General features: G+C 41.3%; 2 protein-coding genes across 2 annotated transcripts in view; both read right to left on the bottom strand.

Moving 5' to 3' along the window:
• The window catches only part of chga (chromogranin A), a 10,411-nt gene extending 6,271 nt beyond the window's left edge, over window positions 1-4,140 (bottom strand). Inside the window, exons 1-4 of the mRNA XM_048249630.1 lie at window positions 3,915-4,140; window positions 3,448-3,491; window positions 2,016-2,109; window positions 516-584 (exon numbers count right to left, since the gene is read on the bottom strand). Coding sequence (XP_048105587.1) covers window positions 516-584; window positions 2,016-2,109; window positions 3,448-3,491; window positions 3,915-3,960 — 253 coding nt within the window. The 5' untranslated portion in view covers window positions 3,961-4,140. The remainder of the gene's footprint in view (window positions 1-515; window positions 585-2,015; window positions 2,110-3,447; window positions 3,492-3,914) is intronic.
• Window positions 4,141-7,619: 3,479 nt separating this feature from the next.
• On the bottom strand, window positions 7,620-14,846 carry si:dkey-177p2.18 (phospholipase B1, membrane-associated). The gene is made up of 10 exons (XM_048249632.1): window positions 14,795-14,846; window positions 13,681-13,801; window positions 13,154-13,205; window positions 12,953-13,033; window positions 12,573-12,638; window positions 11,124-12,149; window positions 9,529-9,630; window positions 9,103-9,198; window positions 8,789-8,860; window positions 7,620-8,667 (listed from the first exon to the last, which is right to left on the bottom strand). Exons 6-10 carry the CDS (start codon window positions 11,310-11,312, stop codon window positions 8,500-8,502), a joined length of 627 nt encoding a protein of 208 aa, XP_048105589.1. The 5' UTR covers window positions 11,313-12,149; window positions 12,573-12,638; window positions 12,953-13,033; window positions 13,154-13,205; window positions 13,681-13,801; window positions 14,795-14,846; the 3' UTR covers window positions 7,620-8,499.
• Window positions 14,847-22,117: the final 7,271 nt, after the last annotated feature.

Here is a 22,117-nt window from a genome sequence, read left to right as displayed (position 1 = left end):
CTGAACCTTGAAGAACAGAACATTGTGAAATATAAGGCACTATCAATTCCTATTAATAGTGGGGGGTGGGGAAGGTCAGGTTCCAACAGGAATAGCATCAGGGAGCTACGACTCAGCCAACTCATTTCATTTTCTGTTCTACCCATAAACAAAACGCTGGAGTCATTTCGGTGTCACTAAATACAAATTTGGACTTGCACAATCAGGACTCGGGGTCTCTGAACCCAAACCTCCCTGCTCTCGTTACAGTGGATCAAGCAGAGCTTCAATCCAATCAGGCTGTGACTGCAGCATTAGAAGAGTCCGGGGCAGAGTCTCTGTCGGAAATTAGATTCCCCCCCCCCACACACACACACACTAAAGGGCTTTTCCCTCCCTGGTTTTTATTACCCAGGGGGTCCGACACGTAACAGTTCCCAGAAAACACACTGAAGATTAGCTCTGAATGCAATCAGCTCCGACGTGACATTAATTCGTGTTTGACCTGATAGGAGTTTTGAGTTCAACCCCCTCACCTTCCACAGCTATATCCTGCAGCTCTTTCAGAAAGTTTTGATGGCGTAGGATGGAAACCAAACGTTCATCTGCAAAAAAAGGGAAGAGAGGAAGAGAGTGAGAGAGAGGTGAAGAGAGAGAGAGTAGAGACACAGGAGGAAACAGGTCATTTTCCTACATTTTTTGAGACTTTGTGGGGGTAACATGAACACAATGCAAAGCTGCCTGTCTGTCATTTGCAAGGACTCAGCAGTTCAATTCAGTCTCAGAGAGTTAATTGCCCTGAAATATACAACCTCTCCTGCCACCAAACAATTCATCATTGGGCTCTGAGAGTGTGAGAGAGAGAGAGATAGGGAGGGATAGAGAGAGAGAGAGAGATGGAGAGAGTAAGGAGGAGAGATAGGGAGGGAGTGTTTCTAGTAAATTACAGCCGAGTCGAGCTTTTCTGCCTTTCTGCTGACCCAGAAAGAGTGCCGAGTCAACGCTCACACTCTTTCAGCACCGTCACTTCCTCCACCCACACCATCTCTTCTTTCTTATTTCACTTCACTGCCAAACTCTTCCCTTTATCCATCTCGCCGGTGTTCCTTTTCTCTTTCTCTCTCTCTCTTCCTCTCTTTCTTTCCTCGGCTTGCGTTTCTCTTTCCTCCAGGTGTTTGATCGTCTCATGTGCGAGGCAGCTTCACCTCAGTGTCTCAAAAGAGAGCCACGGATAACAACAAGCAAAAGCATCTCAGAAAACTGACTTCAGGTCAGCAGCCTACTATTTTCCCCTCTGCATTCCCTCTCTAACCCACTGCCTGTGTAGCAGTTGCCAACTCCCCACTGTGCGGCACCCCCTACATCAGGCGGGGACGGCCTCAGGCAAACATGGGTCTCTCCTCTGAAACACGCGGTCCTGCTGACTGCTTGTTTGCACCAGACAATGCTGTACTTCCACAGAGGAGCCACTACTCTCATGAAGGGACATAATCATGGTGTGTGTGTGTGTGTGTGTGTGTGTGTGTGTGTGTGTTACCAATTGTTTGCATGCCCAACCCTAACAGACAGAGGCCGTGACTGCACTGAGAGGGAAAGGACAAATGAATTCCATTTCATTGTGTTTGTGTGAACACCTGGTCAAGCCGTAGACATGAAGTCAGGTCTCCACAATGCTGAGCTGGCAGCCTTTCGCCTGTGTCATCTGAGCGCATTCACCCGTGCGCTATAATGACCTCTACTTATGATGAGACAATCATCTGCAGTGCAACCCACTGATTTTATTGAGAGAGGTAACAAATTGTCCAACAGTGTGCAACAGAGCAGGAAATGGCAGGGAGGCACTGGGCATAGAACACAGCCCCAGAGCCCAGAGTCCTAAGCCCTCAACCTACCCAGACTCACTCAAGACTTATCACTCGCTAGTCGCCGCAATAACAACCACTCTCTAACATCAAAAGACTGGACCTATCTCTGGAGGGATTGCCTGAGATGGGGGTACTTAGGGGACAAGTAGTGTTGAAGTTCACTCAGCTCACCTGTCCTTAGTATATCCAGGCACTGTTGACTGACAGGTAAGGGGTGTGGCAAGGAAAGAGCATCTGCGATTACCTCCACAATGCACTTCATCAACTGTAAAGGGGCAGGTGGATGGACAGGTAAAGGTGGTTACCAGGTGACAAGTACAGATAGGTATCAGACAAATTTCATTTATAATAGAGTGAAAAGATGGTTACTCTCTGATGGTGTTTGTCACCAGAACGTTTTTCATCTTTGGCTAATAATCTGAACTCTTATGACCATTTTGTCCTCAAGGAATGTGTCATCCTGACTTGAGAGCATCCTGAATTGTAGCATCATCATTCAAAGCAGCATGTGAGACATGACATAATGTAACATGCTACTAGAGGGCTTTGACATTGTTTTTTGGCTCCTTAATGTTTAATAGTGTTTGTTATTTTGGAAGATCAGAGTCTAAAACTAATTGAAATGAAACTTTGTCACAGTTGTCTTTACACCCCTTCTGCATCATACTGGCAGCTGGTCAAATTGTCATTTTCTAGTCAACCAATGGCGTGGCTCTCATATCATTGTTAGAAGTAGCCTACTTTTTTATTTATCTCTCATTCACTGTCTCTGTTGTTTCTCTCATGGTCTTACCTACTGGATGGTAAGCTTCCAAGGGTCACGCATTTGACATTCTGCTGCAGTATCAGTCCATGGCAGTATTGATTTCTTTCAAAGTCATGTGGCTTATCAAATCCAAGCGCAACTTAATACCAGCTAAAGTGCTTTGGAAAATGTTTACTATTCCTGACGAACCTTTCTATTGATTTTGCAACTCAAAAACAATTTGATTCAAAATTTCTTTCACCTACAGCTTTTCACCTTCTTACAGTTACAACATTGGCTCACGGATAATAAGAGTTATCAGTTTGTTTGTAATATGGAATTCAAGTTAATTGGTCGTTTTTTGTTTTGTTTTTTGTAGCCTAAGGATTTCTTGCTGGCCGTAGCCTATGGTTGGTCAGCTTTAATTGTCAGTAGGCCTATGCAATAGCCTACTTTCCCACCTTCATGGTCTATTAGATTAGACTATTTTAATTTTGATTGACCTAAAATTGCCTCTTATATCTCTTAGTGCGTTGTTGTTTAGGTTTTTTAAAAAAACTTGAATAGATGAAAAGCGCTAAAGATAGCATGAGCTTGTCGTTCTTTCATGCTCTCGTGAATGCAGCTCGAGCTGAGAGCGCGGCACCCTTGAGACAAGCTGTCACATCGGTTTGATGGGTTTGAACCAATCATCTAACTTATACAAAGCTCATACATGTCATTTATGTAGATTAGCCTACAATTTAAACATTTAAATGTATCCAAACAGAGTTAAAGCCCCACATTGAAGACATTATGAGGCGTTTAAGTCCAACTGAGTAAAAATGCGTGCAAACTTCGAGGGATAGTCTGTCTTACCCTGATGTCCTCATTCTCCCCTTTAGACACTGGTAATGGAGAAACTGTGGAGGATGGACATAAATGTACATTTAGGCTATATAAAAAACGCAGCAGGCTGAAAAGGATTCGTCAAAGGGCATATTGACATGTGTAACAGAAAAGCAGAATAGATGTAGGCTATTGAGTGGAAAACATTTAGCGCAGATATTTCAACGAATTCTCAAATAGGCTACTCTGCATAAAAATGTAAAGTGCTTTGGGAAATAACATACAGTAGGCCTATCTACATTTCAAATTAATTCTCTGTAACATATATTAGTCAAATATATTTATCGCAATCAGCTCCAGTTGTCCATTATATTTCCGCCGCACTTGGAGCTGTCCTTGGTGCTGAGCCAAAGCAGCGCCTCTTGACAAACGATACAAACGAGTAGAATATTTGACACAATTGTCAAAGCTAATGTTTCGAAATGCCTGTCGCTTACCGTAATTCATCAGGGCCATCAACACAAGGCATCCCGTCGTAATCATTGTACCGTTGACAATACGATGCAATCGCCGTTGAGATGTGAAGCGACAGATCTCTGTGACTACTTTTAACTTTGTTCTCTTGGAACCGAAAGTGTGAACAAGGGGGGTGTTCTCATGGACGCGTTCTCTACGGAACTTGGGTGCTCTGGTTGGTTCTGAGGCACGAGATGCAAAAATAACGTGCCGCTACTCTGCCAGGGCTCTACGAGCTACTTACTGCAACGACACCTGCATTTTATAGGATGTGAGAGAGAAAGGAAATGACATCACCTCTGTCAGTGCTAGCAGAACACCTTTGCCTGAGATAGAGTAAGGTGTGTGTGTGTGTGTGTGTGCGCGCGCGAGTGTGTGTGTGTGGGTCCCTCTATAAAACAAGCGAATAAAAATTTGACCAGCTACATACAGTGTTGCTGTCCACAAAATACATGTTTTTCCAAGAGGTTTTGGAAATTTAATTTGGGGGTTAATCCATTACCAAAACGGAGCAAACTCCTTAAGGAGAGCATCCAACAGCAAAAACTGTAACATACTGTTCATTTACATACATTCATTCATTTAGCAGATGCTTCTTATTACAAGGGCCACTGTCCCGGAGCAACTTGGGGTTAGGTGTCTTGCTCAAGGGCACAACGGCCAGAATTGAATCTGCAATTTTTCAGACTACTGTATGCTAGCCCAGCTCCTTAGCCACTATGCTGTTGCCTAGACTTCATTACATTACAGCCTCACTGGATTCAATCAGCACTATGATTAAGAGTACTCAGGGGAGTCTATGGCCGTCATGGAAATATGGACATGGTTAAGTATCCACCTAAAATTTTAAATCTAAAACACTCTGGGTATTTAGACACATACACAGACACAAACATGCAGAAGTAGGGAGTTACATCATACAGGTTGCTTTTGTCATAATGAATTGTTGTGATTGGAAAAATCCCCCTCTGGACTTTTAAAACATAGCCTTGCGTCAGTAAACAGATCATTGGGCATGCACTTACATACACATACTTAAGCCTGTCCTTGTGGTAGCAGTTCTAAACGAGACAAAGAACATGTATGTTCCTCTGCAGACTACCACTAGTATCTATTGTCTGAAAATAATAGGTTGCTAGGACACTGCTTGTTAAAAATACAGGATATTACCTCACCAATGGCAGTCTCCCTCTACTATGTTTTCTAAACAAATAGAAAAATGTCACATATGGACATGATGGAAAATGACTCAATACGATACCTTCTTCTGTGTGTGTGTGTGTGTGTGCTTAGGAGGGGTGCATGAGATAAACAGATGAAGTAGGTATTTTGAATAGACAAGCAGACAGATACAGACAGGGTAACCATACCCAAAGATTAAAGATATACAGTAGGTCTATGGTCAGACAGAAAGACAAAGAGAGAGAGAGAATTATTTATGTAGTATTGCATTCTCTTTTTCATCTTTCCTTCTCTCAAATAACCAGGTGAAGATCTATAAAACATCATAACACCTGCATGTGTTATGTTGACAGTAAACAAAAGGGTAATAAGGTCTCATCTCACTGTGATTTTCTATACAACCTGACATGACAACAAAGCACACGGAAGGCCCATATTTGTTAAACGCATGGCAACCAGTGGGCAGGTGATAACAAATTATGATAAATAGTCGTCAAACGGAGTAGGTTACTACATGTTTAATTTCCTCTGGCCCCATTTTGCTTTCTCACAGATTAAAATGTCCGTTACCTGTCACCACGGGTGATTTATGCACTTCAGGACACTGTTTAATTTCCATAGCAGATTCCCTTGCTTTCATGCCCTGAATTCATCCTAGGTGCTTATCACACGTTTGATCAGTGATGCAACACGCATTAAAATCTGGTTAGTTGTTGAGTGGGTGATTTGACTATCTAGTCCCATTGGTCTTGGCCTTTATTAAATGCAGGATGTGTCAGAGCGTCATTCCGCAATCTGCGCTTCTGCCAAAAAAGAGGAATCTGTGACTCACTTTAGTTCTTTGCAGAAAGGCTGTATGTGTCTGTAGATTTGAGATTCATCAGACTCTTTGAAAAGTAGTTGGCTTGCTAGAACAAAGAATAAAGTGAGTGCCAATGGCTTCTTGTGTTACATCTTTGCAAATACTATTTTTTACTTCTTTCTTGTCTTGTTTCTTGTCATAGTCAGAGGGATTCAGACATTATGTCTCACATTCAACCGTTCCAGTCGTTTGAAGGTGACACCAACATTTTTTGAAATCATACACCACAGTTGATGTGCACAGTGAGCTGTCATACTGGTGGCAAGTCTCATTGTGATTTCACTTGTAACAAAAACAATATGTCATACAATTCTAAATATCAAATGTTCACTGTTTCTATATTACAACAAATGCGTTGACACGCTCTAAGGATTAAATTGAATCAGTCTTGCATGGACATTGGCTTTAATTAAAAAGCTTTAATCAGAAGCAAGCTAGACAGTAGTTTGTGTGATGTTTTTTTCCAGTATCAAATTTCCTATTTCTCTATCAGCAAAGATGGTAATCGCTGACATAATAAAGGGAATTTGCCATCACCCAAGAGTGCTGTTTGCCTGGTATCAAATGTGGCTACAGTGCTGTTTGCTTAAGCCAGGCTTTCAAAAGACAGAACAGAGAGCATACTGTACGTCCCTGCTTAATATAGAAATCACCTGCACATTCAAACAGGCAAAAATCTGAGCGCACCTGCTTGAAACCAATATTTTACCTGCCGTCTTTGCTTTACACTGTGTACCTTTATCTAAATGATTTTTCAATTTAGCACATGAGAAAAGCCTTCCTATAAGCACAGCATTAGTGAGTCAACTATTTATGTGTATCAACTTCTGCAGTCCTACACTGAAGTCTCTTTCAGTTGTTCTGTATCAACTTCTGCAGTCCTACACTGAAGTCTCTTCCAGTTGTTCTGTATCAACAAAAAGGATCTCAGTGATTCCAGTGTTTTTTTTTTTTTTTTTTTTAAGCAAGCCAACATGTAGCCTCCATGAACATTAGAAGCCATAAATAATTACCTGATCTCACTCAATTAACCTAAAACTGTTTAAGTACTTCTAATTGTCTCTGGGTTATTGCCTATTAATGACTATTTTGGTATTATCATGGACCTCAAATGTTTAGAAAGATTGTCACAATGGATCAAACAACCTTGGATATCATACCATTGGAACCATAGAGGTAAAGATCTTTCATACATAATCTCAATACATGTAAAGGGCCTACAGCTGTCGGGCTTTTAGCACAGTGGACAATTTCATTATACGTTTTAAGGTTTTCATTGTCATTTGTAAATAATAATGATAATAATAATGATAATCATTATTAGCATTATCATCATCATTTAGTGACTTTTACGATTCTGTATTTCACTCTGTTTAATTTAAAGTGTATACAGAGAATTGTATGGTCTAGAATATACTGGAGGTATATTCTAAACCTATTTTCAAGCAGGTGTAAGCTACTCAAATATTTGAAACCTACTGTCAGGCTTAAACAAACATCCCAGGCCATTAGGGTAAGACAAAGAGCAGTGTTAGCTCTGGAATGGAATCTCCAGTCGCCAACATAGCACAGGTTAGAAATGTTCATATGGGGCCACACCTTTCAAAAGATATCAAATAGATGTTTTTCATAGGAGGCATAGGCATGGCAAATGCATCTTTTATTCTTTCATTTCTGCGGCAGGCTTGTGTAAGTGGCTTAAGCAGGTCCTCATTGTGTATTTTGACGTGAGATGTGACTGGAGTCGAGGGACTGACGTTCTGTTGGGGGAAAGCCTGAAAACACGTCTCAGGTTGCAGCCTCCAGATCCGGTTATCTCATTAGCCGGGGGTGCGGCGTGCCCCAGTCTGGTTTACCTTTATGCAGGGCCTGCTTTTAGAAGCCGCGCTATTGTTCTTTCCACAGATTTCCCTTTCACCTCTGCCTCCAGCGCTTAATGAGTTTGAAAGCCATGCTGCCCCTGGACCAGAAAAAGCTCGCCTAATTACTTTTCATTGGTAAACAAATTAGAACTGCATTACATTGGGGCTAAATCTGACTTGCACCTGGTCCCTGTCTAACCTCCAATTAGCCCAGCCGCTTCCTGATCAAGATATGATGTTTTAGAGATGGTTCAAATGTCCCCTCTTTTTTGACATAACTGGAGTGTAATTACCTTCTGTTCAGATTTAGTGCATAGATTATGTTATGAAAAAGGAACAGCTTCCACACTGGCAAAAGCAAAAGCACATCACATTTCATAGGAGTGGTAGACTAGACGGCTTTCCTAAATTATCGACAACTGACTTCTCACCACGTGCCAGTATTGGCCATTGCAGATGTTAACAGCAATGGCAATGACGGCACAAATGCAAAATCGACCTCTAGTGGTCACTACAGAGATTACGGTTGTACAGAGTGAAAAAAGACCTTGAAAGAAATATTTACATCAAATGGTCAAAGCCTCGTTTCGGAAAGCACTTCAAAACAGTCAGACAACAATCACTAAGAAAGTGTCCAACTCTGGTTTAGTGTCCAGAGCGTTACAGGCAGGTCAGAGCCACGGTAGTCCGAAGGAGGAGGTAGGTGAGGGGCAAGAGATAGCTGAGCACGGAGGACCTCTGCCCACTGGAAGTTGCGACGTCTTCTGATGGAGTAGTGGTCTGCCCATTCTCCACAGCGCTGGGCTTGGTGAAGATGTAAGGGTGATCCTTCACGTGGGAGAGGACAGAAACATGGCAGACAGGTTAGTGTGAGCTCTCTAAGTGAGCCTGTAAGTAACTGTGGACTGCGTTGTGGGCTGTTAGATGCACAGACAGGGAGCGTGCTCACCGGTGGAGGACATCTTAGTGGAATGGGTTTAGAGAAACTCTCTACCATTAACTTCTCTCCCTCAGCTTGGAACTGTACAAATGACAATTTTTCAAAAATTTCACAAATGTCAGAGAAAGCCATGACAATTATCCAACCATAACTGTATTATGTTCCAGTCATTTTTGATTTGCATAGAGTGGGACATCCTCCTTAACAGTGAAAGAAAGCTATGTGGAAAACTTGTGGTGTTTTTTAGTAAAAAGTTATGCATAACTTGGTGGCTTTAGTAAAAAGAGTATGACTCATATAAACACTAGCATTTTCTATCGCACCATGTTGTTCCACAGGCCCTTGGCCAGCTCTTCGTGTCCTTTCATGGTGAAGTGGAAACAGTCTGGTGTGAAGAAGCTCATGTCAATCTTCCCATTCTGACAGTGGATGTTGAGACATCGAGAGGAGAGGAAAAGGTTGACATTACTGCTCCAAAATGTTTTGACAGTTTGATAACAAGGTTATCTTTGCAAACCTGACGCCACAGCCTCAAAATGTTACATAAATATAAACATTTCAAATGGTCTTAGGGTGCTCACAATGTCAACACATGTGAGAAATAAAGAAGATGCAAACAGACAGGGGACACTGAAGGTTATTCAAAAAACAGGGCTTATTTCATTGAAGTGGCACCAGATTAATGTCTTCCTTCCTTTTGCTATAGGGCTACATTTTGGTAAAAAAACTGTGTGTTGTGTTATTTGTACCGGAAGCCGTGGAGGATCCGCATATTTGAGGAAGGGTTGAAGGACCACAGCAAAGTCCTTTTTGAAGAATCGATCTGTGTAGAGCAGCTGCTCTAGCCGTTTCTGTGTGGGTGGATGGGTGGAGGAGAGAGTTAGGGCCCGATTCACTAGGGCCTTCATGCCCTGCTAAACTAAGAGCTCTCAGAAGCTACTTGCGCTGGTGAATATGGGGCAAGAATGGGACAAGTAAGTCAAAATGATCATCACTAATTCTGGGTAGATTATTGATGCGAGTCTTATTTGGACTTTTTTTTGCCAAGCTCTGTAATTGCATTTTCTATTTTCATTTGATTGGCCAAACCTGCAGTAACTCAATTGGTAAATCATGCATGTCTCAAAATCAATAGCTTTGCCTTCTATTTCCATCTTAAAGGAAAACTCCAGCAATTTTTCACACAGATCCCTTTTATCGAGGTCATTGAGTACTGTCAGCTTTTTAAAATCATGCCCCCAGAGTGTAGCGCTGTAGGAACTCCTAATACATAGCACCGTTTTTTTATATACAGTTAAGACCAAAATTATTCATACCCCTGGCAAATATTGATGTAATGTTGATTTTCTCTTGAACCAATATGTTTGATCTAACTGAAAATTACACTGCCACATGCCAAAAGGTTGTAAGACAATGTGGTAGAAACATGGAATCAAAAACATTTTTTTATTAAAAATGGCATGTCCAAAATGATTCATACCCTTTTTAAATAATCAATGGAAACATTTTTATTTACCATCAAAGCTCTCGAAATACCTACCAAGCCTCTCCATGTCTCCACAATGATTTTAGAACGCACCTTTTTAGCAGCAACCTGGGTTTTGAGGCAGGAACGATTATTTGCCATCACTTTGGCCTTGTGCTAACTTTTTTGACTGATTGAGGTCTGGACTCTGGCTGGGCCACACTAAAATGTTGATATTGTTCTCCGTTAACCATTTCTTGCCTTGTTTAGCTGTATGTTTTGGATCATTGTGTGATTCAAAATATCAACATTTTAGAGTGGCAGAGTCCAGACCTAAATCCGTCAAAAAAGTGAGCACAAGGCCAGAGTGATGGCAAATAATCGTTCCTGACTGAAAACCCGGATTGATGTTAAAAAGGTGTGGTCTAGAATCATTGTGGAGACATGGATAGGCTTGGTAGATATTATAAGAACCATTTTGAGAGTTGTTAATGCAAATACATATGTTTCCATTGATTATTTAAAAAAGGGTATGAATAATTTTGGACTTGCCATTTTTCATAAACAATGCTAAAAAAGATAAAATCCAACATGATTCCATGTTTCTACCACATTATCTTACAACCTTTTGGCATGTGGCATTGTCATTTTCAGTCAGAACAAACATATAAGTCAAGAGAAAATCAACATTACATCAATATTTGTCAGGGGTATGAATAATATTGTTCTTAACTGTATATAGCGACAGTACTCGGTGACTTCGAGAAACAGAGCTTTATGTGAAAAATTGGTTCTCCTTTAATGAACGCATAAACAACTCTCCCAATGCTTCTTCTGAGTAGCATGGGGTGGCGTGTACCTAAAGTAGGGATGACTCACCTGAAACTCCAGATTGACCGACACCAGTTCCTTCAGATCAGCTGAGCCGGTCGCTGGCTTCACTAAACAGGAACAGAAAGACCTGCACAAAACAGAACCAAACGCATTTCCAGACACAATGGCCCGGTTTCCCATACGTGGATTAAGCCTGGTCCCAGACAAAAAGGCTTTTTCAATGGATATCTCCATTGAAGTTCTCTTTTAGTCCAGGACTAGGCGTAATCCACATACATGAATCCAACCCAATGTGTTTGAATTGAACTCACATGAAAGCATGCTCAAAAAAAAGGAAATTACTACATTTGTTTTTGGGATGCAATTACAACATGGCATATTGTCATACATTTTGAGCAGATATATGCACGCTTGGTTTAGCAATCGTATAACATACAAGTTTGTAATAAACATACAAGTTTGTAATATTCATCCAAGTGTGTAAAAACATACAAAAGGACAGAAATTCTGTTATTATGCCGTATTCCAGTGACCAGTCATTGTACAGCTCCTAGTTTGTCATTGCCCACAGGGTGGTTTAGCTCCCAGAGGAATGAAGCACTAAAACAGTCATAAAACCCCTTGGCATTCACCCCAATTGTGAACATTATATTCTGTAGTGGTTGGTAGAGTATAAAAGTGGACAAAACTGCTGACAAGGACAGAGACATCAGTGTTCACTGGCCTGAACGCTGATCATTACGCTTTACACTTGTAGTTAGAGATCATCAATCTTCGGAAATTGCCTTTTTCATCCACTTATTGCCAAGTTAGCACTGAGGCCTCTGCTGTTGAGGGGCCGCTACTCTACGAGAAGTATTTGTCATTCAGAGAGCATGAGAGTCAAGCATGCACAAAGGTCAGATATGACCAATGGTGATTGTTTTAGCCGGCCAGCCTAGTCCCGGTCACATGACGGGGGGGGTGAAAGGTCAAATACCTCTGGAGCAGGCAGCCTGGGGTGGGCTTCTGCACCTCCCTCAGGGTCTCCATAGGCAGAATCTGCACCACGTTCACGATCATCCGTGGAACCTACCAAAACACACACACACACACACACACACACATTTTCATCCAGTGTTCTGTATCTTCCTCTGTCTTGTATATTGTGTCTTGTATCTGGGACTATATTTTATTTCCTGTGATGTACTACTCAAAAATGTATATCTTAGGTATGTATGTACTTTGCTGAATGTATATAATTGTGCATGCCATATATTTCTTTTCAAATCATTCAAGACAGTTACAGACAGAACGGCCTTTTTCAAGGCAAAAAAACTAGACCAAGAAAGTTATGAAACCTGGGCAAGTTGAAGATCTATAAAGTGGTGTAGATATGAATGATCTATGATCGAATGATCTATTCCACTGACTGATCTATGAAGTGGTGTAGATATGAATGATCTATGATCGAATGATCTATTCCACTGACTGATATCAAAACAGAAACCTCACCTCATTCATCAACATCTCCAAGGACACAGTCATGTAGTAGATGAAGTTTTCCACTGAAAAGAGGGACTGAGTGAAGAAGGAAGGAAATGAAATATGAAATGTGCAATTCCAATCAGCCAAGGCAATTCACCTGCTGGCAGAGTTTGTTGAAGCTTTCTTGTATGGCAGTCAAGATTATATATACACACTGTATGTATAAATAAATTGGGTAATGTTCTGAAGGCTGTCCCAGCAGAGAAGCTGCTGTCACTCTGAATGTGGTGATTCAGCATTCATCATGCCGTAGAACTGAGGTGAACACGTGATTATGTGGTCTCTAAACTTCAGTACACAGAACTCTTGAGAGAAAACACAACTTCTCTTCTGTCACTTAACCATACCTTATCTTTGCAGTAATCACAGATGTCATTCATGCCTATGAGGATGGTCAGAAGCTTCCAGTCTTCATCAAAATCTATACCCTGCAGCATCAGACAGGTTCTGTTTAATTTCTTACAAATGGTATTTTCTATAAACAGCAAAATGTTACTATTTTCAAATATAGCTATGATGTCCTTCCTTTGATGTCCTTATGATTTTACCTGGTACGTTTTCAGGGTGTCAATGAGATGTCTGACCTGTCCAGGAAGATTACTGAAAGAGAAGCATTCATCAAAGTTCAGATATGCACAAACATAAACTTTTTCATATTTAATACAACACTGCCCTTACATTGGCTTACCTCAATATATGCAATCTAGATAACCCATTAAATCATTCTGATCACAATCAATAAATACACTGTCTAAAGATAAAACACAACAGCTTCCTTCCTGCACAAATGCAGCCATTATTTATTACTGACAAAGCTGAGGCTGTAAATGGCTAAGGATAAATTACGTGGGTGGGAATGTATTCCTCTGCATTTACTTAGGCTAAAAGTAATAAAATGAAACTTTAAAAGGAACTTAACCTACATGGAATATAAATATCTGAGTGTGTCCCGAGACACATTCCCATTGTATGTAATTTTCTTTCAGCATTTTTTTTTCTATTAAGAAAATCCAGTAGGTTCACACTCAAAAACGAGCAAATTCACAGACTGATGGGTTGCCATGACAACACTCACAATGTGTTGTGTCCAGTGACGGCCAGGTTGAAGCCGGTCTCACTGAGGGGCGCAGGGGTACCGTGGACCGTCTTGGTGGGAGCTGGACCAATCAGGTCAGGGTTGAAGAGCTTGATAATGTCTGGGGAAAAGCAAATGTGACTGACTGTTCTAAGAACAGTACCATTTTTTCAAATTTAGAAGCCTTACTTTACTTGATACTGGTTAACATTTCTGTCAAGGCCTTTGAGTATCAAAATTAACAGATAGGTAATCAAATACCTTTGTTAACCAATTAATTAAATTAAATGTACAACAATATCATACAAAAAAGAAGTGATCACGTGGTCAAGATTGTATGCTCTTTTAAAAGTTTCATTAAAAAAAAACAAATTGAGCTAGAAATTTCCCTTTGAGCATCGCATGGAAGTATTGTCAAAATTACTCCAAGACAACTGGTGTGAGACTGCAGCTTTATTCTCGATGCCGGGAGCATGTTACCCACATGAAATGTCAAAGTAACAAGCCCACATATCTGTGGTTCAGGTCAGTTTTTATACTCTTACCACACACCCCACTCTTCCCCCCAACGTAGGTCGTGTTTGTGTTGGTATGCCCCATGGGGTCAGCACCATCAGATACATACTTCTCACTAATGATTCCCACATACTGTAGGGAGGCTTCAGGGACAAAGAAGAATGAAGGGAACCATATTCTCATAGCACATATGGTTAAACTAAACATTTCATGAAATCAGAAACGTTATACCACAGAAGCCATTGACCATATCTGTCAAGATCCCAAAAGAAAAGGCATACTCTTTACTGCAAACTTTACACATTGTCATGCATTGCGCGTGCCCAGAGGAAAACAGTTCTCTTTTCTGTCACTTATCAAAGATTTCAAGAATGCTCAATGTTTTTTTAAAATGCACTGGGTAAGACTGGAGACAGCTCTCTGAATGGATGGGCTGGTCTTTTAGGGTGTGTTTGCAGCCTGCAAATGTGAGAGGGAGAGAGAGAGAGGGAGAAGGGGAGAGAAGAAGAGAGGGAAAGCAACAGAGAGGGAGGGAGGGAGGGAGGGAGAGAGAGAGTTTGCAGTCTGCAAATGTGGACAGAACTCAACAGAAACTCACTTGCAAGCGTGATGACATCTTCAAAGGTTCCATGGCCTCCAATGCTATTAAGATCCAAACAAACACCATAAAAAAAAGGAAATTATTACTGAACTGGCTTGGACAGTCTCTCAGAAGTAGTGCTAGCAAACAACCATCAACCAGTATAAAATGGCAAACCCAATCGCATCACCACCCCTAGTTTAAGACTGTCAGACATGGTGAAATAAAATCACCCTCAGGAGTCAGTGAACATGTGTGGAGTGACAGATATGCAGCTCTGAAAACAAACTGGAAAAAGGAAACTCAGACAACTTGCCTCCATGACACATGACGGAATTCTATAGGTATTCCCAGGACATTAGTTGCATTTGCACCAATGGCTGTCTGCAAAGTCAGACAAGCAAATGCATTAGAGCATTCTCAGACTCAGTTTGTTGTGTTCAGTTGAAAACACTGTCTCCTCAGCTAGCTGTAACAACAAACAATATCAAATAAAACAGATTTAACTTTAGATTACTTTACTAGGAAACCATTTTGAGAATAGACAGAGCACTTCCTCTCCAAATGTTCACAGCAGTGTTCTGTTTCCATCACAACAGATGGCCCCAACACAGATTATGCTCATAATTATAACTCCACATGTTGTCAACAGGAAACTACCCCAAAGACACAAAGATGCCCATGATAAGAGTGCTTTGTGTTTGTAAGCACTCACAAACTTACCGGTACCTGAAACCAATTCATTAATTTTATGAACAAGCCGTAACTCCATCACACTCCGCAAAATCATACACCAAGCATGACAGTGGGATTCACTACCGTAATATCAGGGATATCAGCCAAGCAACTCACAGTCAACGAGTCTCCGAGTGCCGCTATCACTTTGATGTCTGCAGCTTTCACCATTTCCACTGCCAAAGACAGAGAGAGAGACAGAGAGAAGGGGGAATCATCCAAGCAGACACTTAAAAGGCAGCATGGCCTATTCTGAGTTCTTCTGGGAGCTGACAAGGAATCATAATCAGACCACGAACATCACACATGTGATTCCTTTGAAAAGACCAGTCAGGGGCTGCATAGGAGCAATCATGACAGTTACAGCTTATAAGGAGACTTTTATTTCTAATTAAATCTCTAAGACACCTGTACTGAACTGTCATTATGGGCAAAGTCTAAAGTCTAACTAAGGCTAATTTACTAAGCTGGCAAAATCTATTTGGGAATTTAATACCATGAGCAGGATCCTAAGCAACAACATGAGTGGGCCGGCTCAACACTCCCACATGCCACATAATAGCTTTAGTGCATGCACAAGACACGGTGCTCATTGTCTGCCCGCTGCACTCTGCCCACCATTCAAAATGAGATGAATAAAGTGGACGGGAGCTGTTGTCCGAGCCATGTGCCTCACCTGAGGTAGGGACAGAGGGGGAGGGAGTCATGTCGGTGCACTGGAACTGAGGATGCTTGAAGTTGGCAGGCCTGGTTTTCTCCGGAAACTCCTGAAGAAAGCACAGCCACAGGGCGGAACAGGACAGCAGAGGTTTATGTGCCACCCGTTTAGGCCTGAGCTCAGCTACTGGAATTCACAGTTTATATCTGTAGTCTCACTGTAAATATCATATTTCATCCCACACCTTTTTTGTGTTGTATCAAGATATAGACATCTAAATACCAGCAGAATACGTCATATACAAACTCATAACACTGGGTACTAAGTAAACAGAGTGTATGACATCCTGAGCCCCCTTCATTCAAGACAGACAACTACCTGATTTTACCACCATCCCTTTACCAGTGATCATGAGAGAAAGTGTCCGATAGTACCCTTTTAAGAGCCTCTTCACTGTAGTGCCTCAGTCCTTCTTCGTACTCCCACATCCAATCGCTGCCTTAGAAAGGAGGGAAACATCCTTAATTCCTCTTCATTCCTGCGTAGCCGACAATCACACGGCAACAGGGCAGGGGCCATTGACATTCCCTTGACACTGAACACAGTGGATGGCCTCAGTTGTAGAGAATGAGGTCCTCTTTCAAACATGGCTTCCTTCATCCATACTGACACCCATAATCCTCCACTTCGCTTCTAGGGGCCATGTTTGTAGAGGTTTTCTTTTTGTTTTGTTTTGATTCTATCGGTTCCACAAAGCTAAAAAAAATGCAGGTGCACACAAGCGTACGGGCTCACACAATCACACTATGCCGACCACCCCCCTCCCCCTCAACTACATATGTGGTCACCAAAGCTTGAGCTGGTGTCTTTCAGGAAAAAAAAGCCCACAAGCTCACACACATGCACTCTCTCACGTACACACACACACACACACACACACACACACACACACACAGTACGAGCGCAATACCAAATATGTCACTGAGCCCTGACCGACTCCAGTTGGTTCCAACGCTTTTACCTTTGCCAGGGAAGGGGGCTAGCATGCATGTTACCACGGCGATCAAAAGCCACTCCATGGTCCAGCGTTGCTGGCGTAGAGCACAATGTGACACGCGAGGTCGAGCCGGGCCATTATATTCGCAGGACCCCCGGATCTCCCCCACCCAAAATAACTGTGACAAAGTCCAGCCGTGCGCCACTGAAAAAGAGCTCCACGTCACGTAACCAGCGAGGAACAGAGACCAATACTGGGAAGTCTGGGAAACCAGCAACTCCACACACACAAACAGAAAAAATATAGGACTAGAAAATACATCAATGAGGAGACATATTCACTAAAAATTAAATGCATAAATGACAAGTCATAGTGGGCAAATTGGCATTGGCCAATTTTGATTTTTCTGGTCAGAATAGATGAAAGTCTCCAAAAGATATTTATTAAAAAAATGGAACATTTATCAATTTTGCCACTTTGTACCTTACCTTTTTTATGCAGGGTTTGGATTCAGATGTGACTAGAATACATCAATCCACTTGCTTGTGTCTTTAATGGTTATGGACAAACTGGTACCTGAGACGCAACAGCTATCCAACCTGGAAAAGTCAATGTATTTAGAAATGTGATCATCTAATTTAGTTTATAACAAAAACGGAATTTCCATGACTTACTATATAATTAATTGTACAATATGGCGACCAATTATTTCAGAGCAGCCACACAGGGTTCAAGAATCTTTTACTTCTTTAGAGCGGGAGATGAGTAAATGGGAATTGAATAAACAAATTTGGGCTACTCAAGCAAGCAGTAAAGTTACCAGATATACTCCACTTCTGCGTGGAAATATTTGTATTAATGTATTTTTTTGGCAAGTAAATTTAAACTGATACAACAAAATTCCCTGACATTCCATGTCTGGATAGACTTTCTAAAATTCCATGATATTCCAGAAATTCCATGACCCTGGTGGGAACCCTGATTGTACTGTGGTATACTCCACGTTGGAAGAGCTCTATCCCACTATGCTCATACAGTATGCAATTTTTAAAGCTTGTTCTATGAGTTGGTAAAACTAATAAAAAATATAGCTGCAAGCAGCAATGTGGGGGGCAAGCAAATAAGCAGAAGTTGGGATTGGACTGGACTAGACTAAGATAGACTAGACTAGACTGGACTGGACTGGATTGCATTGGATTGAATTGGACAGGATTAGATTGGATTGGATTGGATTGGTCTGGACTGGACTGGACTGGACTGGACTGGATTGGATTGGATTGGACTGGACTGGACTGGACTGGATTAGATTGGACTGGACTGTATTGGGATTGGGATTGCAGAGATATGAGCCTACTTCATGTGATTGTTGATTAGATTGGATTTAATTGGGCTGGACTGGATTGGATTGGATTGGATTGGACTGGACTGGATTGGATTTGATTGGACTGGATTAGGATTGCTGAGATATGAGACTACTTCATGTGATTGTTGATTGGATTGGATTGGATTGAATTGGACTGGACTGGACTGGACTGGACTGGATTGGATTAGATTGGATTGGATTGGATTGGGATTGGACTGGACTGGACTGGATTGGATTGGATTGGATTGGGATTGGGATTGGACTGGACTGAATTGGACAGGACTGGAATGGATTGGAATGGACTGGATTGGGATTGCTGAGATATGAGCCTACTTCAAGTGATTGTTGATTGGATTGGATTGAATTGGACTGGATTGGATTGGATTGGGATTACTGAGATATGAGCCTACTTCATGTGATTGTTGATTGGATTAGATTGGATTGGGATTGGGTTTCGAGTCCATGTAAAAAGTTTGGTTTCAATCCATGAAAGCATTAGTAAGATATGAGCCTAATTCATGTCATAGTTTTCCCTAGTGGTCAAAAGACCACTAGGGAAATTATAGCACCCCTAGTGGTCAAAAGTCACCAAATTTATTGTGCGTCCTCAGGTTGTGACCACAAGTCCACGTCCCAAGTTTGAGGTTGATATGAGAAAGTATTGCTAATTATAGTGCCCCTAGTGGTCAAAGTACACCAAATGTATTGTGTGTCCTCGGGATGGGGTCCCAAGTCCATGTACCAAGTTTGGTGTTGGTACGTGAAAGCATTGCTGAGATAGGAGCTAACTTCCTGTGACTCTAGCGCCCCCCTAGTGGTCGAAGGTCACCAAATTGATTGTGTGTCCTCAGGGAGGGGTTCCAAGTCCATATACCAAGTTTGGTTTTGATATGTGAAAGTGTTGCTGAGATATGAGCCTACTTCCTGTGATTATAGCGCCCCCATAGTGGTCAAAAGTCACCAAATATATTGAGCCTTCTCCTAATTGGGTCCTGAGCCCATGTACCGAGTTTGGTTTTGATACGTGAAAGCTTGGCGGAGATAACATTTCACTTCCTGTTTGGAGGCTTCACCGCCAATTTCGATTGGTCGTCACGGCTGACCTGTTTTGAATAAAGGTCCAAAAAGCTATGCGTTTGTGAGGCTTGGTCTGAAGATCATCTGTGCCAAGTTTCGTGAAAATTGGATGAAATTTGTGACCTGTGAAAACTTTTAAGGTTTTTGATGAAATCCAATATGGCGGTCCAATCAATTATGTTAATGTCAAACGTTGATGTGTCAGCCTAAGGCCCTCCCAAAGTCGTAACAGAGATAACTAATATGTTTTAATTTCAAACACATCACCCCATAGAGGCCAAAATGTACTTTTGTTAATTATAGCGCCACCTGTAGGTCAAAAGTCATCACATTTATTGAGCCTCCTCCTAATTGGGTCCTGAGCCCATGTACTGAGTTTGGTTTTGATATGTGAAAGCCTTGCCGAGATCTGAGTTCACTTCCTGTTTGGCGGCTTTGCCTTATTTTCGATGGTGGTAGTGACTGGCGACCAGTTTTTGAATATGGAGTGTCAAAAGGCAATGCAATTATGAGACATGGTCTGAAGATCATCGGTGTAAAGTTTAAGTGAAAATTGAATGAAGAAGTTTGTGACCTGTGGAAAACTTTTTTAAGTGTTTTTTGGAAATCAATATGGCCGGTCCAATCAATTATGTTAATGTCAAAGTTAATGTTGACAGCCGGGACCTCCCAAAGTATTAGCAAGAGATCACTAATATGTTTTAATTTCAAACACATCACCCCATACAGGCCCAAAAGTTAGTTTGTTAATTATAGCGCCACCTGTAGGTCAAAAGTCATGAAATTTATTGAGCCTCCTCCTAATTGGGTCCTCAGCCCAATTAAAGTTAAGTGCATGGATTAGCCAACTTTGACCATTGGTGGCAGCTGGGCTGCACAAGGTCGAATTTTTGAAATGGAATATGGGAATGTATGGAATCAATGTGCCCAAATTTCACAACTTTTATATCTTGTTCTATGGGCTGCCATAGACATCCACTGGAGAAGAATTATAATAAGAAAAGGTACAAACACTATGGGTTGCCACGCAGCTTCGCTGCTTGGCCCCCAAAAACAGACACTGATGCATCCGTTGTGCGGCCAAGGGTCATTTTAATGTCTTCCTTACAAACTAGACATGGTAAAAATGAAGTATTTAGTCCACTATGTGCCGTTTCCTACCAAGTTTCCACTGTGCAGTTTCCACTTTGTCTAAAGATGTTCAGCTTGATGAAGGGCAGGAGATGAAGACCACCATACATGTTCATGCTGATGTCCATCATATCCGTTGCTGGATAGAGAAGGCAGAGTCAAACAAGAGATTTCCCTCAGTCACTCACTGTGTAAAACTAAAAATCAGTTCTCAGTACAGGAATTATCCTCCTATCAGAAGTCGATACATGTAATATTGCTCTGTGAACTGACATAAACTCTTAACTCACAAATAATTCACACAAAAGCTACACCCAGCATCTCAAGACACATTTAAATAGTATTTCCTTGTTACTGTCAAAATATGTCCTTGTTCCTGTCCAAGCATTTTCTTAACTCTCCAAAAACATAGTATTAACCACTGAATGAATCTGTCCACATTGTTTGTTTGTTTTTAATATATTGCAAAGCATTGATATATAAATGAAAAATAGAATTCATAGAAGTGCTCTCCACTAGGGTATTGCTTCACAGAGTAGTCAAAGGACCTTAAAAGCTGTCAAAGAATGGATTTCAACACAGCTGACACACCAGATGCATTGAGCATGTAGCTGGCAACGGGTTGAGTTTCTTTTTCAAGCAACAGCTAAAGCATCTAGCTGAAGTTCAACTCAAAGCGCTCAATCCTTCCACTTTGGGTGGCAATTGAGCCATTACACTTGATAGAATAGTCTGAGAGAGTGGACAATGTGAAGATTGTGAACAATCATGCAAAAAAAAAAGAAAAAAAAAAAACAGTTGTAATCTCAATCATTAATTATGGTCAGATTTATTTTTACATCAATAACAACACGCTACTCCCAAACATCCCTGGTAAATTCTGCTGAAGGGCAGCCAACAGTGTTCCTCTGGTTCTTTTCCTGAATGGGACATATGTGCCTGAAAAGCATGTTCTTCAATAGAACATATCAGAGCATGCCTGTCAACATCAATGTTTTTCGTTGTTTCGTTTTTTTTGTTTGTTTGTTTTTTTAAAGAAAATACACAACAGTGATGACATCTTCCAGTTGACGTCATATCAGAAGACAAGTGATGATAAATCATATTGCTAGCCAAGAAATGTACGGAAGCTACAGAGAGAAACAGAAATAAACATCAACAGGCAGGCAAAACCGATTTAAAAATGTTCTTTTTTCCCCCATTCATTAGCATTAATTTTCTTCTATGTGTCCGAAGCCCGTAGGCAAACCCTACACTTTCTCGCTGGCCACCCTGGACATTGCGCTCTTGACTGACCACAAGGGATGGCGCAGACAGGCCTTTTTTTTTCATCATTCATTCAGTCTCTTCCTCTCATTGACAGCGTTCCTTCTTGACGCT

This window comes from Alosa alosa, chromosome 8 (genome assembly GCF_017589495.1).
Source record: "Alosa alosa isolate M-15738 ecotype Scorff River chromosome 8, AALO_Geno_1.1, whole genome shotgun sequence".
Lineage (NCBI taxonomy): Eukaryota > Metazoa > Chordata > Actinopteri > Clupeiformes > Clupeidae > Alosa > Alosa alosa.
This window is presented reverse-complemented; position numbering and strand designations above follow the sequence as displayed.